The sequence below is a fragment of the Chiloscyllium punctatum genome, chromosome 42 (assembly GCF_047496795.1).
Source record: "Chiloscyllium punctatum isolate Juve2018m chromosome 42, sChiPun1.3, whole genome shotgun sequence".
In the NCBI taxonomy this organism is placed as follows: Eukaryota; Metazoa; Chordata; class Chondrichthyes; order Orectolobiformes; family Hemiscylliidae; genus Chiloscyllium; species Chiloscyllium punctatum.
In genome coordinates this window covers 4,833,897-4,860,152 of record NC_092780.1, presented here as the reverse complement: position 1 = coordinate 4,860,152, position 26,256 = coordinate 4,833,897, and the positions used below count along the sequence as shown (strand labels likewise).

Below are 26,256 nucleotides of genomic sequence, written 5' to 3'. Positions count from 1 at the left end.
AAGACGATTACTGTATATATTTGTCAATGACTTTTTTCCGACAATTGTAATGAATGATTTTGTGCAAAATTTCAGTCAAAGCTGAGAAAATAAAGACTTGTTGACTTCAGTTAGAAAATATTTTGATACATTTTGATTACAGTAAGTCGGTGTTTGGAGGCTTCAATTTCAGTAAGCTGTGAAAGTTATTTCTTTAATTTAACTGGAAAACCGCAAGATTGGCAATTGGAGTTTTTTTTCACAAGCGATTCTATTTCACGGCTCTGTTATATAGTTAAGGAACCTGTTATCCAGTGTCGCTGTGGCGTGTTGGCAAATCTTTAATTGTGGTCGAGGGCGAGTTTTGCTATGGAAGGTTAAATGAGCATTGGCGATTGTCAATCTTTTCTCGAGGGTCGCTCATTAAGTGAACAATTTTTATTAAGAACAGCAATTAGAACTGCCAGTGTCAGTAAGACTGACGCTTTGACGTATTGTAGTTGTGCTGTAATAGTAATGTTTCCTCCAATTGTGCTTCACGATTGTTAATAATTTGTTCTCAGTCAAGCAGTTGGTTCTGGAGTTACAAATTCAAGCATTTATGATATGCGGCGGTTTCATTTTTCTGTTGGGCCGCATTAAGGTTTCAGCTTACAGTGTTAGTGGGTAACAGTCTGGTGATATAATATAAGATGGCGTTTAGTTGACGGTGGTTTAGAATGTTTAGTAACCAAGAGGCCCAGTAGTTCTGCATTGATATAATATAAATCTATCAGGGTTTTTGCTGGGGGCAGGGAGGCGGGATTTGTTGCTCTCTGCTGCCACCTTGCGTTCCGTTCGGCCGAGGAAATCGGGAAATGAGCAAAAAAGATGTACTACATCTGCAGAATTTGTAAACGATCTAAGCTGCGTAAACGAGCAGCTATGTTGTATGCATATAATTTGTGTGTCAGTTTGTTTGTGGGGGTGGCGCATGCGAGTAATATAAATATTCATAAATAACTGAATAAATTAGCAGTGGTTATCATTATTGGTCTGTAGTAAGTTACATATTTGCTTTCTCTTTACATATGTGTCTCAGTGCAATAATTGCACTTACCACAATGTAACTATGTATGTTTGTGATATTATTGTTTTGGTTATTCTTTTTAAAGAATAAAGCCATGATACGCAGAGGATGCAGTACACCGTAGCCTTCGCACGGTGATATGTCCGAATGTAAATGCAATGCAACCATCATGGTCTTTCTCATAAACACTTCACCTTAATAGTAGCCAATGGGTATTAAAGAAAACGGGTTTAGATGAAAGTTTATTGACTAAATTGAATTTTGTGTCAATGTAATTCTGCAGTTGAGATTTGTAAAATTCTCGTGTAAACAACTCTCTTTGGAATAAATTCCTGGCTCCGTACGATTAGCAGCAAATTGTGAACAAGGCCCAAATTTGTTATGCATCCCTGGACAGATAGCAATCCTGAAAACCAGTTTTCTTATGTGTAAAGCTCCTGCTTTGTAGCGTAACCAGAGCGGTTGTAAACGAATTTCTGCCTTTAATGTCCCGACTCATAAACAATAAACAAAAAACACAGAACTTCTATCACCCCCTTTAATTTTACCTTCCCACACTTTCAAAGGGGATTTTATGCTCCCTTCCTGACAAAGAGATGTTGAAATTGACACGGAAAGTAAATGGTGACCTCGCTAGACAGTAAAAAGGAACATTGTCGGGATGGGAGGAATACCTAAGACCCAAGCCGTAAAATGCTCGTTGAAATGAGCAAATACCAAGTTTGCTTTTGAAAATGCATCTCATCTTATTTTTAAAAATCCTTATAGTTAGACGAATGCCTTTAGATCTTCAAATAGCAGCTATGACATTCTTTGGAAACGCAGCGTTGAATAATTGAGCTCCAGGACAAGTCACAACATTACAATATATGTCCTGCCTGGGTTTATAATTCGATTCTTATTTATTCTAAAGTTACTTTTTAATATATTTATTTATAAATGGAACAAAGCTTACATTAGTTTTAAATCACCCTGATAATTTACAATGATTAAGCAATAAAATTGCACAGTATCAACTATCTTTAAGAAAAAAGCTCGTGAGATAAAACCACCTTACAATTACAAAAATAATGTACACTTGGATATTTTAGTGCATGGAAGTGAAAATATCGAAGATTTGATATCAGATTGCAACTAGTTTGAACTGGTTTCTTCCGAATATGAAAGTCATTTGGAAAGTTGCGATTTATATGCAGACTCTTATCACTGTTCAAAGCTTTCATAAAAGTAGAACATTGGTTCCATTTTGTTTTGAAAAAAAGGTAAACATTAGTTCCAGAAGTAATTTGGAGGGATTTAGCTTGAATCTCGTAACGGCCACTTCTGCAAAGAATTTCATACTAGGAATCTCCCAGGTGGGTAAAAAAAAACTTTATCCCTTCGCATTTAATTATCTTTCTCACCGTGCTCAATCCGCCATGTTTCTTAACAAGAAAGCAACCGCTTCTTAAAATGAACTGGTATCTAGAAATAGGGATTTCTTAATTTCTCACTAATCAGTTTATGATTCCTTGAAACAGATGTAGAAGCAAGGAAATGGTGCCTTCCAGAGGAACTGCTAAAAATAAATGCTTAATGTCCAATACAAACTCTGACACTTGTAGGATTTCAGAGTTATACACGATAAAATAATTATATCTATTTTAAATATATCTGTGATTTTTTAATATAAAGTTTAAATAGGATCAAAACAGATTTTGTTTTAGAAAAGGAATCCTTGGGTATGCAGTCGGATACAGCAAGTTCTGTGTTTTTATTTTTTAAAAATGATGAATTTTGCAAGTAAGTCTAAGAGACACGATTAAAAGAGCTGATATTTGAACAAATACACGTTACAAATACAAATATTACAATGCATAAATTTTATTTCTCTAAAGTATAGTGTATGTGTGCAACAAGGTATCATATACAGAAATCGGAACTGCAACTTTCAATGATATCTGACGTGCGCACCAAATTAGTTATGTGAAAGCTTGCAAGCTGTGCGTAGTCCTCAATACCGCTCAGTTATCTATTAAGCACTTAACGCAACTGACCTTAAGAAATATTCGTCTGTACTTGTTTAAATACATGGGATTAGTCTGTAAATGGTGCACTCAGTCAGCTAAACAGAACATATTTACATATCTCCACACTTTAGTCAGCGAAAATCCCGTCTTGCTGCCCTTGGTCGCAGTCGCAGTCTCACTTTACAAAGGCGCAACTGTCTAAGATTTCGGGTTTTAACTCATTTTACACCATTTTCTGAATGCTCTGAGTTTGTCTTTATGACATTTTTACACAAAAAAACTCCTCGCATTTTCGTTCTGAAACTTTGAAAGAATACAACTTAAGTTGTATATTCATCGCAGTGATTGCTTTGTGATCTACTCCGCTGGTGCCTCATTTTCAGGGATTTGATTTAGTTGTCTTTTCATTTTGGAAAGTTTCTTCCGTTCGCTTTGTGGTTTCAATTAGAGATTAAAAGTTTGTATTCAGATCCCCTTTTCGTGCCTCAAAGTTAAACTGCATTCGCCGAATTACATTCTTACACAGAAGAGAACTGCAACACAAGCACAACAAACGACTATCAGGAATTCTGGAGTGCATAACATACAAGCCACCGAGAGGTTTCTGTACCTCCATCAGAATATGCGAACGAAACTGTGTGGTAAATAACGTTCAGTGTTGGAAATATTAAAGGAAACATCTTGAATGCATCTTGAATTATACAGCCATAATCCAAGACAGACCCCTAAGAAGCATAAAACCGAGCTCCGATTTAAAAGGGAGAAAGCAATAAAATTGAGTTAATAAGTGTTTAGTGAATTATCTGGATACTCGCACAATAGAGGACATTGTATTTTGGTTGTTTGTTTAGTTTGAATGGCTAAATTATTTCGCTGTCTGCATCAAGACACTGATGCATTAATTTAAACATTCTTACACATTTTATTCATTTCAGTACAGAGCGAATCTAAAGATTATGTGTGTATATCTCTCTCTTTCTATGTTTGGGACTTTTCCCCATCACATGTGCCGGTTTCTGCTAGCCTCTCTGATTCATGGATAAGTCCCTCATGGGTGCTATTTTCCTATCAAACAGTATTGCCATTGGTCAGTCGATGATCAGATGGTTATATTTCCTGCTGTCCTTTCTGGCACTTGGCCATCCCGAATCAAACCCATCTCGCTAACTGCTAATAGCACAGGCACTTGGACTAATACACAACAAATCATAACAGAGCACAGCCAACAAATGAGTTCGTATTTTGTGAACTCCACTTTCCCGGCCACTCTTGCTAGTGGACAAGAGTCCTTCCTTGGGCAGATTCCGCTATATTCCTCCAGTTACGACCCTTTAAGACATTACCCAGCCACATATGGGGCTACAAGCATGCAGGATAAAAGCTACCCGTCACCCTCCTACTACCAACAAGCCAACGGAGCGTATGCGTGCAATCGGACACCCTGTGATTACGGTGCCCCCAGTTTTTATCGGGAAAAAGACCCTTCATGCGGCGCTTCCTCCACCAACTCCAAATATCACTCATTGGAGGATGCAACACATTTCAACCCGGAACAACGCAAATTCGAGTGTGCACAAAACAGAATTTTATATGGAGAAGTGGATGATCAGAAGAGTTCGCTCCCAGTGTACCCTTGGATGCAAAGAATGAACTCCAGTGGTGGTAAGTTTGCCCTTTGTACTCTTTTCCTTACATATTTGGAGAAAAACAAAGTTTGGCGCATGCTTATATTGAACTTAACAAGAAAGTGATGAACATTTAATCCCTTAAACTGATTTGTTGGAAAAGAGAATTAAACGTTTAATGATTTCAGAAGACTTTAATACAGTTCAGACGAAATTATGTACCGCTGCAAATTTTGAGATACTGAATAAATGATTAAAGCTCAACATCTAATATAGAATAATGTGCATATAAAATATAACGCTGACCTTTCATTGTGAAGTATGATCAGTTGTTTTCTTTGTACTGAAGAGTTTACTGCACAGTCAATAGGCCCACCGGTTCTAAAGCCTTAATCGAACGGAATGTAAAAGCATACCAAGAATAGAGATCATTATTTAGTGCTTCAGAATCGAAAGTACTCATCAAACGGTGTATTATGAAACTTATAGTTTAACGTATAACGTCTCGTATAATCAATGTGGTCCATTTGTTATTTATATGCTTCAGTACTGTTTCAATAGACGTGTAATAATCGACAGCTTTGTTTTATCTTCCCTCACTCTCTGTATCTCTATCTGTCCATCTTCCTTTACTTTTACTCGGAAGCCTCAGCTTTTAACCCAAATGGACGGCGCGGGCGGCAAACCTACACTAGATATCAAACCCTGGAGCTGGAAAAGGAGTTCCACTTTAACCGCTACTTGACCAGAAGACGCCGGATAGAGATTGCACACGCACTTTGCCTCACAGAACGCCAGATCAAAATCTGGTTTCAGAACAGGCGCATGAAATGGAAAAAAGAGAACAAATTGCTGTGCTCCTCGCAGTTAAGCGGAGAGGAAACAGAAGAAAAATCAACAGAGTGAAAACAACAAGATACAGAAAAAGAAGGGAACGCTGTGCAGTTCTTTAACTAAAAATAAAAAAAATTCAAAGTTTACAATTTGTTTGCTGTTGCGCACCAGTGGAGTTGTACATTTCTGTATTTGTTGTGAGATTTATTATAAAGTTATGCATTCCTTTGGTCTAGCCAAGCAGGCAATGTTTCACATTGGTGTCAATAGTTTTAAAACATTAGCATTCCATTAATTCTGTATCTCAATTGAGCTGTTGCAATATTGTGACTTTTGACGTTCGTCTCAGCTCTCTAGTTTAAAGATAGTGTATTTTTTTGTGCACTGTGAACAATTATTTTTGATTTATTTTGTGTATGCGTGCGTGTGTGGAAATGAGTGTGCGTGCGTGTGTAAATTACACAATGAGGTTTGAATATCGTATTTTGGATTGTTTTCGTATCGGAGCGAGGAAAATAAAAGCAAATGTCTTAAGATTTGAGTAAGAGGTTATTTTTTTATTTCAGTTTTTGTTAAATTAATGTGATTGTAGCATGCGTCATACATTTTAAAGACTGAGCATCATTACCTGGAATGATAATAAAAGGTTTTTTTTCCTAAAAGTGTGTATTTCTCAGTTTCAGAATCATAATGTACATGGAAACCATTGATAATCCACCAGAGAGATCTGGTATAAACTCTACATCCTCCACCTCGCTACTCATAACTAATCTTAGTCTGGATTGTAATATATTACAAACAAAAACTTGACAGTCCTCATTGAATTTCGGATAATTGATTTATCTCTTTGATTTTCCTACAAATTCAAAATTCATTCCAGTAATCAGCTCACTGTCCGCATCTAAAAATCAGGCTCGGTTAAAGAGGCGTTACTGGTTGATGATAGGCAAATCTTTGAAATTTGCAACCAGTTCACTACTGGGCGAAGCAAAGGACTCTGCGGTTTTTAGCAACTGTTTTCTTGGTTCCAATTATGTTATTCTCTGTTGCACAATCAAGAAAACACGTCTTGTCTTGCTAATTGCTTGCTCCAGTTATAGAACAGTCTTATCATACAAATTTGTATGATAAAAAAAAACAGGAGTTTGGGCACAAATATTTTGTGGTCAGAAAAATACGTTCCTTCAAAAAAATATTTCTTTATATCGAATGAGGAAGTTTAATCTTTCCTTATTCGAAATAAACAGCAATGCGCACCAAAAATGCTGAAGTGCGCTTTGCTAATTATTCACTGAGCCCTTCAGGAGGTAGGTTGTGTTGAAGTGCTTGTGCGAATCCGGTAAAAGATCATGTAACGAGACTGGACTTATGCATATACTAAACACTAAGAAACGATTCGCGTCTCCGCAATGTGAATAAATATTATTCAGTTAGCATTTTAGTTAGAATAATGAAGTAGTTCTTTTTAAAGCATATTGATACCAACTAGGAACGGTGGTACAAAGTAGCTCAAACATATATTTTCTTAAGCTAACATCCTTCAAAATATAGCAAAGGAAAGAACCGTGCTATCCGCGCAGCCCAAGCAGTGCACCAACGTGCAAATTAGAACTTTCTAAGAATTCGCCCCTTCCTTGTCTTCAAACAGCCTGTGTAATTTGAAGATAAAGGGTTTTTGTAAAAAAAAATCAGTCCAGTATATTTTGTTCGCAATAATTATCACGTTTCAGAACGAACTTCATTCCCGCATTGGAATGATAACATTTAGCAAATAATAATGCTTACAGCGCAATACCCATTGTAGGTCGATGAATGCGTACATTTAACTGACTAGTCAAGGATGGCAAGTTAATTGTTTTTAAATGTATCTGGTCAAAAAAACGAAATAAATTGCTCCACACTAAGCATAGCTATAAACGTGATTTCCAATTCAATTGCAAGATAATTGAATAGCCGTTTTATAGTTAGTATTTTTGAATTTTTTAACAAATGCATTGTCAAATGTTGAATAAGATATGTGATAAACTGTACTGGAACAGTGTATTGAGTTGAGGTAGGTAAATTTAAAATATAACTTTTTGTTGCGTTATTATTAATACAAAAATGCCAATGTCAATACATAAGCAATGACCTTAATTTGTGTAATGCAGACAGAGCCCAGTAGGTGGCGCAGTCTGCAAACCTGGCCACCATTTGGAACCTTGCATTCACATGGCGTAACGATTCTCGGATCGTCATTATTTGTAACCATAGAGCATGAATTACCCCTTGAGGTCATCAGTGAGAATTTACGACTGGTCAACAAAAGCACGTGATTCCGACTCGCACCCCCCATATTTGGCCGCATACATAGAAGCGAACGAAGTACAGTCATTTCTATAATTCATTAATATATCATAAATCGTGCAGGACTGGGTTATAACGACTAACAACCACAAATCAACCCAAAAAAACCCAAATGAGCTCTTACTTTGTAAACTCATTCTCCGGTCGCTATCAAAATGGCCCGGATTATCAGTTACTTAATTATGGGACGAGCAGCTCCGAGAACGGACCATACAGGGATTCAGGCACCATGCATTCAGGCACTTACGGCTACAACTACAATGGTATGGACCTTAGCATCACCCGTTCAGCCTCATCTAACCACTTTGGAGTGGTTAATACAGAAAAGTCCAGAAGCTATCCTTCAGCTACAGAAACCAGGTTCAGACAAGCAGCGAGCTGCACCCTCTCATCTCCAGAACCCCTTCCTTGTTCCGGCAAAGACAGTCACGGAGTCAAGGGTTCCCCATCCGATCCGACTACCTCCTCTAGTTCAGCAAGTAATTTTACAGAAATGGACGAGGCCGGAGCATCCTCGGATGCCGAAGAGGGCACTCCAGCCAACAACAACAACCATCCCAGGGCACAGCAAGAATCAACACAAGCAACAACACCAGAACAGCAACCACAAATATTTCCTTGGATGAGAAAGCTGCACATTGGCCATGGTACACTTTCATTTTCTGTTTATCACCCTAAATATTGCTCTGTGGTCAGGTAATTCATGGCGTCCTATTGTGCAATCTGAGTGACACAAAATAGGAACAATTTGTATTTCTCTGCTCTACAGAAACTAAGCTAATGATTTTTCGGCAAATTTAATGCAACTCATTGAACAGCAATTTTATAACGTGCATGCAAAATAATATGCAATTCGACCAAAAAAATTCAGTAAATTTGAAAATCTGTTATATTTAAAGCAGATGGGCTGTAAATATTATATGATATCTATGATATTAGTGTATTGAAAGCTATGACTTTAACTGCACGGTCAGCATAATAACAAAGAACTGTGCACTAACCCTGGATGATCAATGTTGCTGTGATCCATTTTCTGTGGATCTGCTTGCAATTTCAGACAATTCTTTTTAAAAGAATGTATGTGTATATAACTGTGCATGTCTGGTGTGTCTGTGTGTTTGTGTGTGTGTGTGTGTGTGTGTATGTGTGTGTGTGCAGATAATTAGAAGCACAGCCGTCAAGACACAGGTTACATGCTCAGACAATGAAAAGGAAAATGATAATTAATAGCAATTCAAATTGGGACAATATACTTTCGTTTTGACATACGTGGCCGGAGAGGCCCAGGGAAGAGAATATTCCACTTTCAAGGTATAAAATTGTATTTTTTTTAAATGATGTTTTTCAAAGGAGATGGATAATTCAGCATGGTTAAAAAAAAACTTCCTGTATTTATTAGCAGATGGCATGGGTGGACCCGACGGGAAAAGAGCCAGGACTGCTTATACTCGTTTTCAAACGTTGGAGTTGGAAAAAGAGTTCCACTTCAACAGATATCTAACCCGACGGCGGAGGATAGAGATTGCCCATGCTCTGTGTCTCTCAGAACGGCAGATCAAGATTTGGTTCCAGAACCGGAGGATGAAATGGAAAAAGGACAACAAGCTGAAAAGCATGAGCATGACGGCCGGAGCAAGCGCCTTTCAACCCTAACATATCAAATAGAAAAATAACAGACACCGTGCACCAGTACTGTACAGCGAGGCACATTTTCCCCGCGTGTTGTTAAATATTAAAGATGGATTAAACTTTTCTGTGTTATTGCTAACATTTTTCTTTTAACCTGTGTTGTTCTTTCGCTGTTAAATGCTTGTTTCTATCTTACATATGTCTGTGTCAGTGAACTATTGGTGCTTTCTTGAAAAAGTAGCATGGTTTTTTGTGGATTGTAAATGGTATAACTTATTTATAATTGACGCAAGTTGTACAATTTGATCTTCCTCTCCCCCACCCCACCCATCCAATGCGCTGATTAAGTGCGAAAATCTTTGCTGTTACTCTATCTTCTCTCAAAAATATAACCACCTTCCTGTAGCTACTGTCCTTGACGCTGTCGGTGAATTTAAGCAAAGTATGTATGTCGAAATACCATGTAGAATTCTAATCTTTCGTAATACATGTGGATAGATACTGAAATCAACGATGATTGTATACGATTATTTAGTGAGTTATAATGGTTGTAAATAATTCAAAAAAGTTTATAATGTTGCCTATAGCTAGACTGTAATGGGCAGGGTGATGAATGGCATATTTTCTGTGGGAAAGAATGACAACTTTGTTTAGTTCCTACAGTATATTGCCACCAAGCTTTTTGTATTTGTTTGTAGCTTAATTCAAAATAAAGTTAAAGTTTCTCATAACTACCCCTAATCTCCGTAGTGTAATATGTTGACTATAAACAAGCTGACATCCTATTACCTAGTGAAATGCGTTCTACTATATCTGGTGAATATATATCGTAGTATCTAGCACATAAAATATTATCAGCACTGATATATTTAAATATTGCTACGTGTTTGGTCGTAACTCCATGTATTGGGCATTTTGTAAAGACATATAAACGATGCACAGAAGGATTTTTTTATCGACATCTATTGATTAACGCTGGGTTTATCTTTCAAAAATAGTTCTATAAGATATGATTAGAACGTGACCTTACCTAGCTGTTTTAGTTAACCATTTATGCTAAACGCTAAAGCTCATCTGTTACGCGCGGCTTTGAGTTGCTGGTTGATGTTTAAAGGCGATATTTATGTGATTTGAATTTTTGCATTTGGTGATTTCTGGATTTAACTAAACCCGTCATCTTCTTGTTAAACACTTTAAAAGGATTTTTTACTATTCACTTTTGTTGTGTATGTTCGAAAAAACGTGTCTCGGACTTGTTTTCTGCGCTGTGCCCCTAGAGATTTATACAGTAACAAGATGTGTTGTTCCGAAGTTTGCCTAAATAACAAACTACACGCATTTCTTTTGTAAATCTGGCTTCATTTTTGTGCAACAGGTAACTCTTAGTTTAGTTTAAACTCAACTTACCAAAAGAACGTCCAAGTGCTTATCGGTAGTTGATAAGTCACACAGCAAATGCTAGGTCTATCCTGCAAAGTGCATGCTCCCCTTGTGAATATAACAAACTACGTATACAAGAAGTCGGTATGACATGGGGATGTCAAATGAATTGGGTATTTATCTCAAAGTTAGATCGTAAAAATCGCCCATACCGCAGTCAGATACCCCTACTGGCTCTCAAAAGTCACGTGGGGTCGTTAAAGTTAGTTTTATGGTTCTGGGGAGTTGACAAGGTACAATATATTTCACATTCTGTATAATGTTAGTGACGCTGAACTTTATCTGACTGAGTTTGCAGACTGTAAGCGTATAATGTGACTAGTCTTCCAGAGGGATCGAACAGGACTCTTTTACCAGACCCGTAGGCTCCAAAATCTTTACTGACTACAGTTAAAAATCTGATGAAACTGTACTGCTCAAGGTAAGTTACGTCGAATTATACAACAGGACGCGTATGGCTGTCAGCAGGGCGCAGCGAAGCTTTCAAAATGAGGGGGAAAAAAACTTGATAAAATGCTTAATTAACAATAGTGCAATAGTTTAATCTCTTCGAATATGTGTTTTACCTTTCCTTTAACTTGTGCAATGGGCCCAAACTATAAAGAAACGTGAGCTATAGTGCTCGAGATTAATAGGCCTCATTTCTGGCGACTGATTATCTTATTTAAATAGACTTAAATGTACTTCGTGTTTTATCGAGTTGACATTGAACTGGATTAGATTTTCCATATATAAGATACACTGGTGCTGTTTTTTTGGCAACCTTGCGTCTTGCCTTCTGCAAATTCATTGAGTGATTGAGAATTCGTTTCCTCCGTCTATTTAATACAATTATAGCAAGCTTCTTTCATTTTTAGCGCTTGATTTGTTAATCTATGATTCGGAGCAAAGATTAAAATAAATATGAATTTCAACTGTTTAACACTGAGCACGGGTGGGAGTAAGGGTACTCAAACATGTTCTAGTGGCCAGTCTTGTGCAAAGTTTACACTCGTTAATAATCCAGATACCAAACATGGCTAATCGTGGATGCTGTTTCTTCGTTTCTACCTTAACTTAATTTTATTTTTAAAATATTCAAAACGTTTTTGCAATTTCCTGAAAAAAATCACTCTACAGGAAAACGGACAGTTCAACACTGTCCCGTGAAGATAAATGTCATTTATTTTGTTATCTATTTACATAAATGCTTTAAGGAGGAAATCGGCCTTTTTGAGGAAGGCCGTGTATAGTCAAGGACATCTTCATATTATTTTAAGCACTTCCTGGGACGATTGGGACGATTAATTTTCCAAACCTTGACTCCCCCTCTAACTGAATGTCGAAAGAATGATCATTATATATCTTGCTAAATGAGGAGTCAAATTGGTTGCCATTGTTTCAATATTTAAGTGAAGGCACATCCAAATGTTTATTTGCAACTATATCGTAAGACTTTGCAAAGATTAAAGAAACGTAGGACACGATATAACATCAGCCAGGTTACAGTGGAATCTAATCTCAAAATGACCCTCAATGATATTTTGTGATTCAATTATCACCCCGCTCTCTGTTTCCCCCGCAATCTCACCTTCGGTATTTCGCACACTTGTTTTCAACACTCGGTCAGTTCGTTTGTTAATCTGAGGCACTGAACCTTTGCCTACCTGAACTATTTTAGAACCTAATGTTTTCAAGGTGAGCAAGGGGGCAGCAAAAACCTTAATGTCTCTCAAACAGCCCAAGTTACACCTCTAAAAGAAGACAGTGGCGTATTTTGCATCCATCACAATGGACTAGCACTAGGTGTGCCATGCTTTCCACTACAATTCAGAATTCAGGCGTGAGACCCAATGACTAATGCTAAATTGGAGACTTTAACTTTTCCCCCATTGCTGTCAGTTTTGAATTATAGTCTTTTAGCGTCTATAAATGTCATCGTTTTGAAATGTGACTCTTAAGTACAACTAATTGAACGTTTTGCAGAGTTTTATACGAAAATTTTTCCTTTGGGATTTCAAGTTGAAGTGAGAGACGGGGGAATAGGTGCTATTTGTTAGGCTAAACCCATTCTTAACATAAGTAGATATCCTTTGAACCTACAAGTAAAGTATCACTGAAAGAAAGTATAGACTGAAGTTTTATAATTTAGTGAGCATTTTATTTATATACTGCACTTACTGTTTGTTACAGTACTTGAATATTGTTGCCATATGCTTTTATCAAGTAACGTTGGAAACAAATCTCCCTTACTGTAATGGACTTCCTGTCATGCTAATATGACGATTGTCTACATATTTTGATACCCATTGTAACGAATACTTGAGCAGTCACAAACCAGTCTAAGGAGAAATGTAGATATATAAGACGAAAATTATACTTTGACATTTCTCATCAGTAAATGTCAAGTTTCTCACCCGTTGATAATCATTTGTTGTGACACAGTCCTCGAATCCGTCAAGTTTTTAATTCTGGCCGCTTCCGGTGCGCAGTGTGAGGGTCTGGGGAGGGACCTTTTAAAATCATTGTTAGGAGTCAAAGTTTTTTTTCTCGCAGAATGCCGAAATGTTTCTGTCATCTTTTTTTAATTGCCTTTCCGCGCTGATATCTGAGGAAATCCAGTGTGTAAACAGGAAAACACATCCCTGATGGAGGAAGTACATTGTGGTCTTGCGTTTCGTTTCTCATTTTATTCAGAGTTTTCGGTGTAATTGAATGAATTTTCTTCAGTGTTCTGTAGTAAAATGGAAGATGGCAACAATTAATGCTATTCTTTTGTCTTCAATTCCTAAATACACGAGAGAGCATTAAAAGAAAATGGATCAATGTTTTGAGTTTAGAATGAGGCCGTCATTCCCAGAAAAATACTGATTTGCAATTTTTTCATCGTTTGTTTTCAAGAACAAAATAATCTGTCAATTGGTTTCAAAGCTAAAACCAACTTCTTTTCTTTCAGCCTTGTTGGTTCTACACTTGGCCCTTCACATAGGTTCTTCAGTCTGATGTAAAGGCAGGATGGTCAGGAAATACGTTAGCTTGATAGTTTTTGATTAGAGTAAGAAATAAACTATTAGAGTATAAATAAATGCAGAAAGTGGCTACAATCTGCGGGCTGCTGGTAGATATTAGGACAAAAGTAAAATATACCAAAGCTGACTAAGAATGATAGAGCTAAATGTCAGGAAGTGGATATTGAATCGCGCCATATATACATTTGATTAGAACGCTCCCTAATGTAGAAAAGTACTGATTGAATTCCAATTGGACCTAACTCTCCTAGGGAGAAAATTCATTGTAAATATTTCACAACTAACTGTAAAAACAAGTTACCATTCCGCTCATTCCCAATCTATTTAAGGCTACCTAACGGCCCGCCTTTGCTATCTGAAAATCGACTCAGGCATAAATGTTTATGGTATGAATAAATAGCCAACTGTAACATTACTAATTTGGTTTCAGAGAAAGTGGTGTCGTTCCTTGCCCCTTCTAACACAGATGTATTTGCTCCTGATACTATCACGAGCGAATTATCTATTCCATGGAAACGTTCGGAATCGATAACCATTCCTATCAGGTTAACGGCATGGTCTAAGGTGATGCATTTTCTTTGTTAAGGTTTTTAAGTGGTATACATCTGCTGCGCTTATAGGCTCTGGATGGATAGTAGGACTAGGTTCAGGTTGTAATTTAGGGGAAACGGGAACAAAAGGCGGTCACACAACGCGCGACGGAGTCATAAATATGTCAGATGATTATATCGCCATATTAAACACCTAGTTGCAGCCACATGGATAAAAGCATTTATATCTCATACGTTATCATTAACTCTTCCCCGTGGTTTCAACCGTCAGTAACTGGGATCACTTTAGGCCATAAACCGGCACCCTGTTCCAGAACATGCGACCTAAGTAAGGCCACTACACATATCATAGTCTAATTAAATGCAACACGGGCATAAGGTGAGATTTTAAATTACACTGCACTATTATTTTCGATGCATCTCCTCCACTTAATATATTATAAAATGAAAGAAAAACTATAAACCATAACATAATTGGTATCAGGCAACATTTTTTAATACTTCAAGAAAGGCTTAACTTTTTTTGATGGTGCACAGGACTTCGCACATCTGTTAACCACCATTGACTTAAACAAAAATGGGTTGATAACTGATATTGCTGTGCAATTGAACCAGTCATTTGCACAACAGAAAACCCAATTCGTGTAATTTGAAAGAGTAACACTAATATCCCAAACTGATTTATGCAGTGTTCGTTTTTTTAGTATTTACAATGCAATACTATAATTTAATTGAATTAAATTTGTTTAAGGTTCCGAAATTATTACATAATCTTATGACAAAGATAATATAAAATCCTTGTTAATGCCTCATTCCTTAAGGGAGTCTTCTGATGACCTGCTTTCCTGTTTAAATTTACTCCGCTCTCATTAAATAAGACACGATTACTAACAGTCTAACGTCACCCGGAACGCACAGAACTGACAAACTGACAATGGTTTTGGAAATTAAACTTTTGCTATGAACATCTTACGATATCTTTCGTAATAAAACCGAACTTAAAGCAGAATTTCAAATAAATACGAACATAATTTGGGGAGTTATTTTGCACGTGTAACGTGTCAGATCCGCCACCAGAGCCCGCTTCAGACCAAGTTCATAGTCATTATGCGTCTCCTTTCGGCCACATCCTTACAATGCTTTCCATTTCAGTTAATCTGGCAGGACAGAGTCGGAGGAGTCTGTTTGATATCTCCCCAAAATGTTCTACTTATGCACTATCAGCAGTTTCTAAGTGCTGTAGTCATTTGTCTCTTCAAAACTCACCCTTTCAGTTTGGACATTTTTCCTGACGAATAATGATATAAATTCATTCAAAACAGTGCCGGTTTAAAACAAATTGTTCTTGAAGATTTCAAACCAACTTTCAAGGAATTCCGGTGTCTCAATGAAATCTTTCCATTTCTAGATTATATGTCTTAATTGAAGCAGGACGAAGCTTGAAATAAAATCGAGCCTCGTGGGGGGAAAAGCAAAACTGTACAGCAATACTGTCTGAGGATGCGATGTTGAAACTGTTCATGGGGGCTTGTTAGTACAGCATTATAGCTAAGAGGTCAAAAAGTGGAGGGTCAAAAGTTTACGTCGTGCGTGACTTGGTGTTGTCTGCTTAGATAGACTCAGTTCGATGTCAATGGTAAAAGGGATGATCTTGGCTATCGGCACAGATGAGAAAATGATACCGAGGTAAGATGTGGAAGTGGAAGTAGGCTATAGAGATTGTCAGCAATCTACAAAGTACGCAAAATAAAACAGGAGAGACAGAGGGAGACAGACATGGAGAAATGTGGGATTGGGGGTGGGGGAGGAATGGCTAACTATCCTGATCAGGATCTGCACAAAAACAGGGAGGATTAATTGATCCCTTTTATAGGACACTCTGCACAATAAATAGAAATCAGCAAATCGCCGACGGAAGTAACTGTGGTGTCGGTTAAAAGAGACTTTGAAAACACAAATAGATGGGATAAATATTTCCAGCTAGATACAATCAGCTTTTAAAAATATTAAAGAGTCAAGTAGTATGGAAGTCGGAACGGTTTATTTAAGCTAGGTGGTATAGCGAAAAAGGATGAATAATAAATGCCTGTTATTATATCTGGACAAGAGGCCATGAGATACGTTGAGTACAATATGACAATGGCACATAAAATAAGAGTTCACATATACATTTATCAGATTTTTAAACATAGTCGTGATGTAAATAGGTGTAAATGGAGAAAGCTGAGGAAGGAACCCAACAATAGAGAGTATTTTGAAATTAATTGACGAATTACTGTGCTTTAAAGTATCAGGTTAAGCAAACAAATCGCGAGATGCGGGAACGTGAGACGCCAAATTTATTTTCAATATCACAAAAAGGAATAGATCAACTTCTTCAAATTTTCTATGCATTAATTTGAGGGGGCTCCTCCAGCAATCGGTTTATAGATTCTCAGAACATAGGTTTGTCTCTCAGCGCCCATTTAGGAAGATGGTTTTAATACATTTTTCAAAAGCGAGAAGAAAAATCTAACATTTTGCCAAAGATCTAAAATCTATTTCAAATTATCTGGATGTCAGTCTCATTTAATTACTATTAATGCTTGCTCAAGCTAATGCACATTTTTTTAAAAGTTGCCGCAAAAATCTGCAAACCATGGTCCCTAGTCTGACCACTTAAATAAAGTAAGACATTTAAATCTGTCTACGATGTAGTGCGTTCAGAGTCGTTCTGCGCACTGAACCCATTTTAAATTTGTTTATATTATTGGTACTCTGCATTAAATCTGTTTAAAGTAAATGTACAAGTTCTTAAATTTTGAATGTTTGCATGAACAATTTGTGTAGCACAACATTAAAAGTATTGCGAAAAACGCATTTATAGGCAGCAAGGAAGCTTTGCGGCTGACTACTCTTCAGATCACTAATTTTTGCCTCCTTTGGCATTAGCATCAAAACAAATGCCTTTTTATAGTATAATATAATAACTTAAGCATGAAATCAATGTGCACATGGCATATTTTTTCTTATTTTAACAAAGGTAGAGATGTACAGTTATTCTTTTCAATTGTCATAGCTGACATTTTCACTAATCGAATTCAATAAACTTTTTCGTCATGGTTAGATTATGTTAATGTCTCACGCAACTTGCTTAATACTTATAAATATAAAAACACTTTGCATCATTACAGCGTTTCCTATGTCCTCGAGTCTTCCCAACTCTTTTTTTACATCCAGTGAAGCACTTTTGAAGAATGGTCATTATTACAGTGTAGGAATTAAATATTTACTTTACACCCTGATATAAAGTGAAATCAAAGTTCCTTTTTTGCATATTAAATGCTTTGCCACGGTTTAAATTCGGCAACAAATCAAGCAAATCTTCGCAACTGGTGAATTACATGCACCTTCTTTTGTTATTTTTCCCCGAGAAATTGATTGTTCGTACATTTTAGGTGGTTTACATAAAACGAATTCATTTTGTTCCTTGAAACCATTATTTCTAATCAGCGCAGCTTCTATAACGGGTGGGCTGGAAGGGGGTGAAGGCGTGGTGGGAGAAATCATCAACACGATTTTTATGATGTTTATATCATTGAATGGCGACAAGGACTGTGTTATAGTGTGCAAAACCTATCACTTAAACAATGCAACGTCCCGAAAGTAGGCTTCGCGAAACTTGCAGTCTCCTCAAACTTGATTGAAACATTCACTCGAAAACAACATCCATCAGACCTTCGCATGAAATTAAAATTTCTGCTTTATATGTGAAACAGTATGTTGGAATTTGAAAATGTTTGTACCATTTTTATATTTATGTCTCAATATCGTACGAGGGTTGCCAAATAAAATTTCACAGGAGTCTTACAGTGAATATTTAATACTGCACTGATACGTTTCACCAGTCTGCAAAACGGCAGAGAATGCATGGGGAGAAAATGGAGGAGAAATGAGATATAGTTTAAGCAAGTTTGAATATAAGTTTTTCGAGAATTTTGCTGACATTTGCCTGGAGGGGGTTATGTGGAGTGAGGGTATTCTCTTTAGTTTTAATTAGAAAATCCTCTGACGTGTTAAAACAATCGTTTTCAACAGATTAAATTAATTTGCTGTTACACACACATGCACACATATATAAAATGTGCTGGGACTTGCTTTATCTCTTGATGTTATTCTCTAACTAAGCCAATGTAATAACAGGTGAAATATGCAACTGAAAAAGATAACATTTTATATTAATGCAACTAAGCGTGCACAAGAAAACAGATCAATTAATTACTTTTGTTATTCAAATTGGATCTGGGTGCGTATCGGCCAATGGAAGACTAGAGCTGTGATTTCTATAATAAATATTTGATGCTAATGGAATCACAAGACATGCAATGCTTGAGAGAATTTCCAGAGCCTTAATGCTGTTTTGGGTAAACTCCTGCCTCGCTATGTTTCTCAAACGTAATGACCTGAGCAAAATTCAATATGACTGAGAGACCTATCCATACTATAGAACTTGTAGAGGGGGAGAGTCCAAGAGCGGGGTGAAACTCAGGTCAAAGCGTCTAACAAATATTAAAATGTACTCGGACGCACGGCACGCCTTGGTGTTTAACAAAGACTGTCAGTGTATGAGATTAATACGAAAACTGAAGGAGAAAACAAAATGTTCACCAGGCCGGTGCTTGGCCACTTCTTAAAAAGCTGCTAGGCATTTCGAATGAGGAAAAAAAGAGGGCTGCTGGAAAGCCTTACTCTAACTAGATGTTATCAGTTCAAGAACAGACAAAGGAGAACGAATATGTTTATGTTGAAGTTGGTACTTCGACCACTCGGTGCGATTTTATTTTTTTGCAAAGCCCAAACCGACGCGTCCTGTAATGTATAATTTGAGAATGTAGAGGAAGACATCACAAAGGGTTTTGTGTGTGCGTCTGTGCATGTGTATTTGATTTAACGTAATCGGAAAAACTATGCTAGGACGTAGGAGTAAGTTGGTGACATGTTTAGCCTTGAACTAACCTCAACATGTGTATGTAGATGAACGGGTGGGAGCACGATGTCGAGAGAAGTGTATGTATGAAGTTACTTAATAGAGAATATTACATATTAACTTTGCAAAAAATATCGGAATATGTGATTTAAATACTAATAATGCAAAATAACTGCAGTCCTTTAACTATCACTGTGTTTCTAAAGGTACAAACAATGATGGCACTAATGTTAATAGTTGGGTTTTAAACGCTTTTGGTGGTGATAGTGATTGCATATTCACTTGTTTATGTCCATATTATTGGCTGTGTTGAGACCTATTCTACAGTAAGATTGAGGCCTGCTTTCACTTATCCTATGGCAAGCTCCAAACAGGAGGGGCAAAAGGCCTCCCCCCATCCCGCTGATGCTTGCATCCTCTGTTAGGATAGCAATCTATAGCGAGATTCTTTTGAAATGCAGAGCAGATAGGGGACAGTAAATATATTCATCTTCCAAACTTCCGAAATGTCGACATTTTTATTACAGCGAGTTAAACAAGGCACAAGGATTATCTTTTATGAAAAGACGCCTTTGAACAGGCTCCACGTTTCCTTTTTAACTGTAGTAACAGTGAAAGCTTGTTAAAAAGATACAACTGTAAAGGCAAAGGATATTAGATAAGAGTAACATTATACAAAATTTTGCTTCTGTTTGGGAGGTTAGAAAGATAGTGATCAACCTAACCGTAAAGTTAGAACTGTAAAAAAGTTTTTGCTAATAAAAAGCCATAAACTCAATTCACATACGGATGCTCTGCTGAGTGCAGCCAATGCATCATTTTTATGCTTTCTTACTACCGGAAATAAGGTTCTTTGGAACAGTTTACATGCCCGAAACAATACATTGTCCTCATTCATTAAATAATTGTATGCTGAAACCTTTTGATACTGCTAATTCATCGTCGTAAATGTATTTAGATTGGCAAAGCTTTTAATATATAATTTTATGGACAATTTATGGCAGTTACCCTATTTAAGAAAATAAGTGTTGTTAAATAAGAAATTACAGAGGTCATTTTAGTTGGTCGTTCAGTTCCCACTCCAACCACATGTCACGTCAAATCAAATCAGCCAAATACATCACAGTAACGCTTTTTCATTTTAGGAGAATTATTCAGAATGGAGGATGCGTGATTTTCGCAATGGCTGCTGCAAGATTCATGCAACCGCTGCGTGGAGGCTTGCCCACTGCTCTTGAATAAATTACATATTAAGAAAAAATCTTTGCTCTGCGCAGCTGTTAACAAACTTTTGGGAAAGCATCATATGTGAAGTGCCCTCTAAACTAGCTGAGTTATATAAACGTAAGGGTATTTATTTGGGCAGTGATTCAAAGTTGGCCCTGAAAATTGATTTAGTGTAATCCTGAATACTTTGATTCGAATTTACTGACATTGCTTTCGTTGCATTTTCGAAACTGCAGACTTCATATTCCAATATCTAAAAAAATGCACAGCTGCACTACAAATCACTGAAAGAAGTCGGAGAAAGGATTTCTCACTAAAGTTGTGTAGCTACATTTAAAACACAGTTGGTTCAATGGTACATGGATGTTTTTGAACGTCTCTGAGCTACAAAAATGCTGAAATCTATGTCTGTCCTCTATATATACCCTGTAGATCCGAATTTGTGTTGACAAAGTTGTGGTCACAAATTCGTATCTAGGGGAGTATGTAGTCGACACAAACGCTACAACATTCACTCGGAAGACAGAAGAATGTATTCACGCCTAGAATTTTCTTCGTACAAATCGATAACATATCTGAATAAATAAAATCGAAGCGTAGTGTTCATCTACCTGATTCTGCGGGTCAGACTGCTGTCTGGAATGGCGAGCTGTCCTCCCCCTCTGCACACCCCCCACCCCCCCACCCCTCCCTTTTCAGTCTCGTTGTAAGAACTCTCAGCACTCTCTGGTGCTGTATTTGTTACGTCATTTAGATATGAAATGTAACTGTTACCTTTTTCGATAATCCCGCGCATTCCTCCGTTAAAATGGTCAGTTTTTGAAGACTTGATATAACTTAGAAATTAATCAACTTGAACCCCCCTGCGCATGTCGTTTGCTGTCCATGACACTACAGTATATCAAACATTACAAGATTATGAGTACCTCCAATTATTCAAATCCAGTTATTTGTGGCATTTTCCTTTAATCTTATATGTATCATTTTTAATAAAATGTTGTAATTATTTTTATCACTTTCTCAGGAATTGATAAACATACGATTTCCAAATTACAAGGATGGTGCAGCCCTTTTGCATAAGGCGACTTTCTAATTAAAGTCAACGAATGCCATTCAATATAGCAAGAGGCAAACGTGCATTTACATTCCTCCCACAGTTTGCGAACATGCTTTTAATCGAACATGGGCAACTTCGTTTAGACCTGTGTGTGGTTGCTACCTGTGAAGCGTTTTTATGTTGTAATTGTGGTATTCTGGATATGTTTGAAGTGGAATCGTTTCACGAAGAGATATTCTGGGTGAATATCGCCCGTCTACTGCATTGCTAAATGTAATTTGTTGACTTAGGTGTCCTGAATTAGTTGATGAATTTTCTATTGATCCAAAGCAGCCCGATTTATCTTTGCCAGCCATAACGCCTTCCCCCTTCCCCAAGCTTTGCAAAGGCGTTAGCACCACGATTACAAAAAGATTTACAAGCCACGGACAGATTCCAATATATCAGATCTTATTTTATGCTTTTTTAAAATAAAGGCTGAGTCATTTTTGAGGTGATATCGACTAGCTAGACATCATTGATGCGTAAAAAGGAAAAAACTTGTAGACTAATTTTATCTTGTTTAACGGACTTAAATCAAAAATAGCCTATTTAAAAAATACCAAGTTTTAAGAATGAAAAAAAGCAGCTCACAAAATTCTGCAATCAAAAACTGTTTGGAGGAAAAGCTTGGGAGCATTCAGCGTCCAATTCTATTTCCTTATCCGGGAATCGAACGGGACCTACCATTGGTTGTCAGTGTCACATGAACGCCTAACTTTGTTCACTTGACAGTAAAGTAGGAGGGTTTAGGTAACAGGAAAAACGGCTGGGTTAGAAAAAATTTTGAGTTATTTTGCATTTCAGATATTAAAGGTCATGAGTTCGTTTTTGATTAATTCTAACTATGTGGACCCTAAATTTCCACCGTGTGAAGAGTATTCACAGAACAATTACTTACCAAGCCATTCTCCGGAATACTTTACCCGGGCACGGGAGCCCGGGTTCCAGCATGAGGCGATGTACCCGCGGTCAGCGTACAGCGAGCAGCCCTACTCCTCTTGCAGCAACCTCCAGGGCTCGGGCGAGCAAGTCGTGGCGCCCAGGGGTCACGTACAATCGCAGACCGGCCTGCAGAACCACTTAGCCAAGCATGGCCACCAGTGTGTCTCGGTGACTCCAAGCCCACCGCCCTCTTGCAGCCAGAACTTCAGCAACCAAAACACTCCTTGTTCCAAAGAGCCCGTGGTTTATCCGTGGATGAAGAAATTGCATATAAACACCGGTGAGTCGTTTGCCTGGGCTTTTTACCACCTGAAAGTCCGGGATCTATTGCACCCACTGTAAATAGCCATTCTTTAGATTTACGATCGCCTATCTGGAGGTCAGTAATCACATCCTCCATAAATTTTTATTGCAGTACAATTACACTTCTGGCCATGTGTCTTTGATGTGTAGTGTCCTAGCCGCTCAGATTTCTTTGAACAGCAGTTAATGTTAGAAGTGAACGTTTACATTTTTCTGACTCTAATGCTTACTTTAAGTACACTAGTTCTATTCCTTGTGAGATTCGTGGTGTTCAGTCAGTTATTTCTGTGTTGTTGCTTTTTGTTCAGTGAACCCTAATTACAAAGGAGGGGAACCCAAACGCTCCCGCACTGCTTACACGAGGCAGCAAGTTCTAGAGCTGGAGAAGGAGTTCCATTTTAATCGGTACCTAACCCGGAGACGAAGGGTGGAAATAGCCCATTCTCTTTGCCTGTCAGAACGGCAAATTAAAATATGGTTCCAGAACAGGCGAATGAAATGGAAAAAGGACCACAAGTTGCCAAATACCAAAATCAGGTCTACTACTGGCTCTTCATCCTCTGCAAGTCATCAATCGCAAGGAAGCTCTCAAAACCAGGATCCAAGTGGACCATCAGCCACATTATAGCTGCTCTTATGGGAGAGAAATTGGTAGACGCGCGCATAAGCATATAATTTTAACTGAAAGACTGTTTATTTATAATGGCAAAGTCTAAACTGTAAATACTCCGATTTTGCCCACTCCTCCTTCCCCTCCCCCATTAGTAATATTGTAGATTGCAGTTTTCAGAAGAGATTGGCAAAGATGAATCCTCGTTTCATCTTTAATCACGCCAAAGTCTCCCCATTTGTCATGTTTACTTGGTGGTACAAAGGATGAACTCTATGCCTACGATTACCTCGACAGCAAACGAACACTTTAATAAATGAGGCTCCGTTTCGCCAACCTGGGATGACAAACTGTCTTTTATTCACACAAAAACAAACCCACAACAAGAATGTTGAAGCATTTCAACAAGATGGCCCTTGTGGTTTTTAAGCTTGGAGTCATTTTCTGTTGGGGTTTACAAAAAGAAACATTTGGGGTATTTGCTTTGGAATATTACACCGACATGTACTCAAACGTTTTCCTCAGACGTTTTGAACCCAAATATATTACTTTCGGTGCCAATAAAATGTATGTAGTTGAACTTTAAAGACAAACGTGTAAAAAATCATATGTAGGAATAAATTATGTCAACAAAGTTATTTAAAGTGATTATGAAAATATGTTGCATGTGACTTGTACAGCCACGATATAATACTTGCTTCTGGCCTCAGTATTAGCAGATTGTACATTAGCTGAAAGAAGTGGAAAGTTAGAGAGAGGTGAACTGTTTTAATTTCCTTATAATTCTTTATGACATTCCAAACTTTGAAGTTTAGCAGCTGCTTCGTTCGGGCCCACAGGAGGATGTATTTTCGTTAGCAGTCTGTGTCCTTGCATTGTTCTCTATGTATTGACTCTCATCCAGACCAAAATATGTGTAAATAGTGATAACTGAAATAAATTTTTTCAAGGTGTATATTTTCCTTTGTTTATTTATATCTAGTCTACTGGTCCATTTTCTGCAGAAATATGATCTGGTAGCATGACTTCAAATTTCTCTATGCTCATTCATCTGTGTGAGTTGGCCAGGGTGATAACAAAGGACATAGGTCTTGGTGGAAAAAAATGCCAGTAAAGTACACCTCTAACCAAATACAATGTTCATCCTGCCATTGTTAGAGGCCTTTACACCTGCTTGTGGATACAGATGAATTGTGCAATAATTTAATAGGAGTAATACGTTTGGAAAGCACTCCTTGATGAAGATTTGTCCATTCATGACAGTTGTCTGTTATTTCTTGATTGTTTACGTTCATCACCATGCCCCCATTTTCCTTGTAGAACACTCAATCTTGTTAAGTTAAATCCAACTGTATCATTTTTACAGAACCTCTTAACATTTTCTTTCTTTGTGCATGTGTATTGGAAAGGGATTGGAAGGTGTAATGGTTCAAGCTTTGACAAGCAAATAGATAATCAAGAAGACAAATGACCTCTTTTGTCAGATGAAGCTTTGTATTAATTTTAATTTTCTTTCTTATAACACATTGCATATGCAACCTGGAATCTGAAACTTCACCATATACAGAAAGAAAGCTAACTTCTGTGCACAGCATTGCGTAACACAATATTCAACATTTGAGTGTAATATTTGCTGATTCAATGGTTCAGTTTACTGATGCACGTGTTTTGTCTTAGAACTGTAATTTAATAGATGATGTTACAAAACTGCATTTAGATGTCATAACTAAACGAGATGGTGATCTCACTCTACTCTACCACCATCGTTCAAAAATATTCCCTTCAAACTCAACCTGTAAAACATCATTGATTTGAAGAAGATATAAAATGTCCTTTCTGATGATTCTTTGGAACGTGTTTTACAGTAAGATGAGATTTCACATATCCGGTTGTTACAAATGAAACTCGAATAAAGTTTGATTTTCTTAAATCACGTATTGCCTTTGGAGACAGCAGAAAGATTTACAATTTGTCGCTTATACGAGAAAATCCTTTCTAACCAATGTATACGTGTTTTGTGCTTCCCCCACGAGGTCTCACGAAACCGAGACTATTTGAAATGCAGCCTTTCCAAATGTAACATTTTCGTTTAGGTATATAATTCTGAAGTGTTTTGATGAGTAATTACTTTAGTTAATAATATAAGAATTATTCATTGAATCTCGCCAGTAGCTGTTCAATTTTCTCCATTCAAACACAGATAACAGGCCAGTCAGTCCTACACCCTCTGCCAGACTGTTGCCAAAGGCTCTGAATACAAGCTATACAACTAAAGTTCACAGGCATTATTTGTACTCGGAGAGGTTCTGAAAATGCGAGAATTAACTTGAAATCATTAATCACTGCTTTCTTTAAATACTTCTCCCATTGTTGCTCAACAGCAAATCTGGATGGCTGGTCCCGGGGAAAAGTGATGTGCGACCTGGAGAGTTCTTTAAAAATATGAGCAGAGCGTGGAATTTTTCAGTCACATCGGAAGATTGTCTCTCAACCATGCTTAAAAATCGTAAAAATGTTCAGAATTGGAGAACGGAAAATGCTGAAAGGAAAGGTAATAGCAAACAAAGTCAATTGATTTCATCACTTTGAATCGCTTTGTTGTTCTTTTGACAATTAATT

The 26,256-nt window shown here is 37.4% G+C and overlaps 4 protein-coding genes and 2 long non-coding RNA genes across 13 annotated transcripts in view; 4 read left to right on the top strand and 2 right to left on the bottom strand.

Annotated features, from left to right (window-relative positions):
- hoxb3a (homeobox B3a) overlaps positions 1 to 26,256 on the top strand; it is an 88,453-nt gene that overhangs the window by 42,478 nt on the left and 19,719 nt on the right. For 3 of the 7 annotated variants that reach the window (XM_072561253.1, XM_072561249.1, XM_072561258.1), the window contains exon 2: positions 26,019 to 26,188. Coding sequence is in view for 1 of the 7 variants with exons in the window: in XM_072561260.1 (XP_072417361.1) it covers positions 16,118 to 16,176; positions 26,019 to 26,188 (229 nt within the window). In the remaining 6 variants the exon portion in view is untranslated. Of the gene's footprint in view, positions 1 to 11,200; positions 11,353 to 16,092; positions 16,177 to 19,190; positions 19,299 to 22,879; positions 23,005 to 26,018; positions 26,189 to 26,256 lie in introns of those variants that run through there. The other 4 variants (XM_072561250.1, XM_072561260.1, XM_072561251.1 and 1 more) reach the window with 4 other exon arrangements.
- hoxb6a (homeobox B6a) lies at positions 5 to 6,167 on the top strand. Its single transcript, XM_072561262.1, has 2 exons — positions 5 to 4,719; positions 5,329 to 6,167. Exons 1-2 carry the CDS (start codon positions 4,161 to 4,163, stop codon positions 5,586 to 5,588), a joined length of 819 nt encoding a protein of 272 aa, XP_072417363.1. The 5' UTR covers positions 5 to 4,160; the 3' UTR covers positions 5,589 to 6,167.
- LOC140465671 (uncharacterized) lies at positions 2,911 to 11,034 on the bottom strand. The gene is made up of 3 exons (XR_011955137.1): positions 10,899 to 11,034; positions 4,989 to 5,070; positions 2,911 to 3,590 (listed from the first exon to the last, which is right to left on the bottom strand). It is a non-coding gene; the product is annotated as an uncharacterized lncRNA (long non-coding RNA).
- On the top strand, positions 7,816 to 10,225 carry hoxb5a (homeobox B5a). 2 transcript variants are annotated; one of them, XM_072561264.1, is made up of 2 exons: positions 7,816 to 8,509; positions 9,265 to 10,225. In XM_072561264.1, exons 1-2 carry the CDS (start codon positions 7,975 to 7,977, stop codon positions 9,513 to 9,515), a joined length of 786 nt encoding a protein of 261 aa, XP_072417365.1. In that variant the 5' UTR covers positions 7,816 to 7,974; the 3' UTR covers positions 9,516 to 10,225. The 2 variants fall into 2 exon arrangements, with proteins under 2 accessions (XP_072417365.1, XP_072417364.1); XM_072561263.1 differs by having other exon boundaries at positions 7,830 to 8,509; positions 9,262 to 10,225.
- Positions 13,050 to 22,837, bottom strand: LOC140465672 (uncharacterized). The gene is made up of 2 exons (XR_011955138.1): positions 22,681 to 22,837; positions 13,050 to 13,644 (listed from the first exon to the last, which is right to left on the bottom strand). It is a non-coding gene; the product is annotated as an uncharacterized lncRNA (long non-coding RNA).
- hoxb4a (homeobox B4a) lies at positions 21,163 to 24,592 on the top strand. The gene is made up of 2 exons (XM_072561267.1): positions 21,163 to 23,004; positions 23,336 to 24,592. Exons 1-2 carry the CDS (start codon positions 22,599 to 22,601, stop codon positions 23,653 to 23,655), a joined length of 726 nt encoding a protein of 241 aa, XP_072417368.1. The 5' UTR covers positions 21,163 to 22,598; the 3' UTR covers positions 23,656 to 24,592.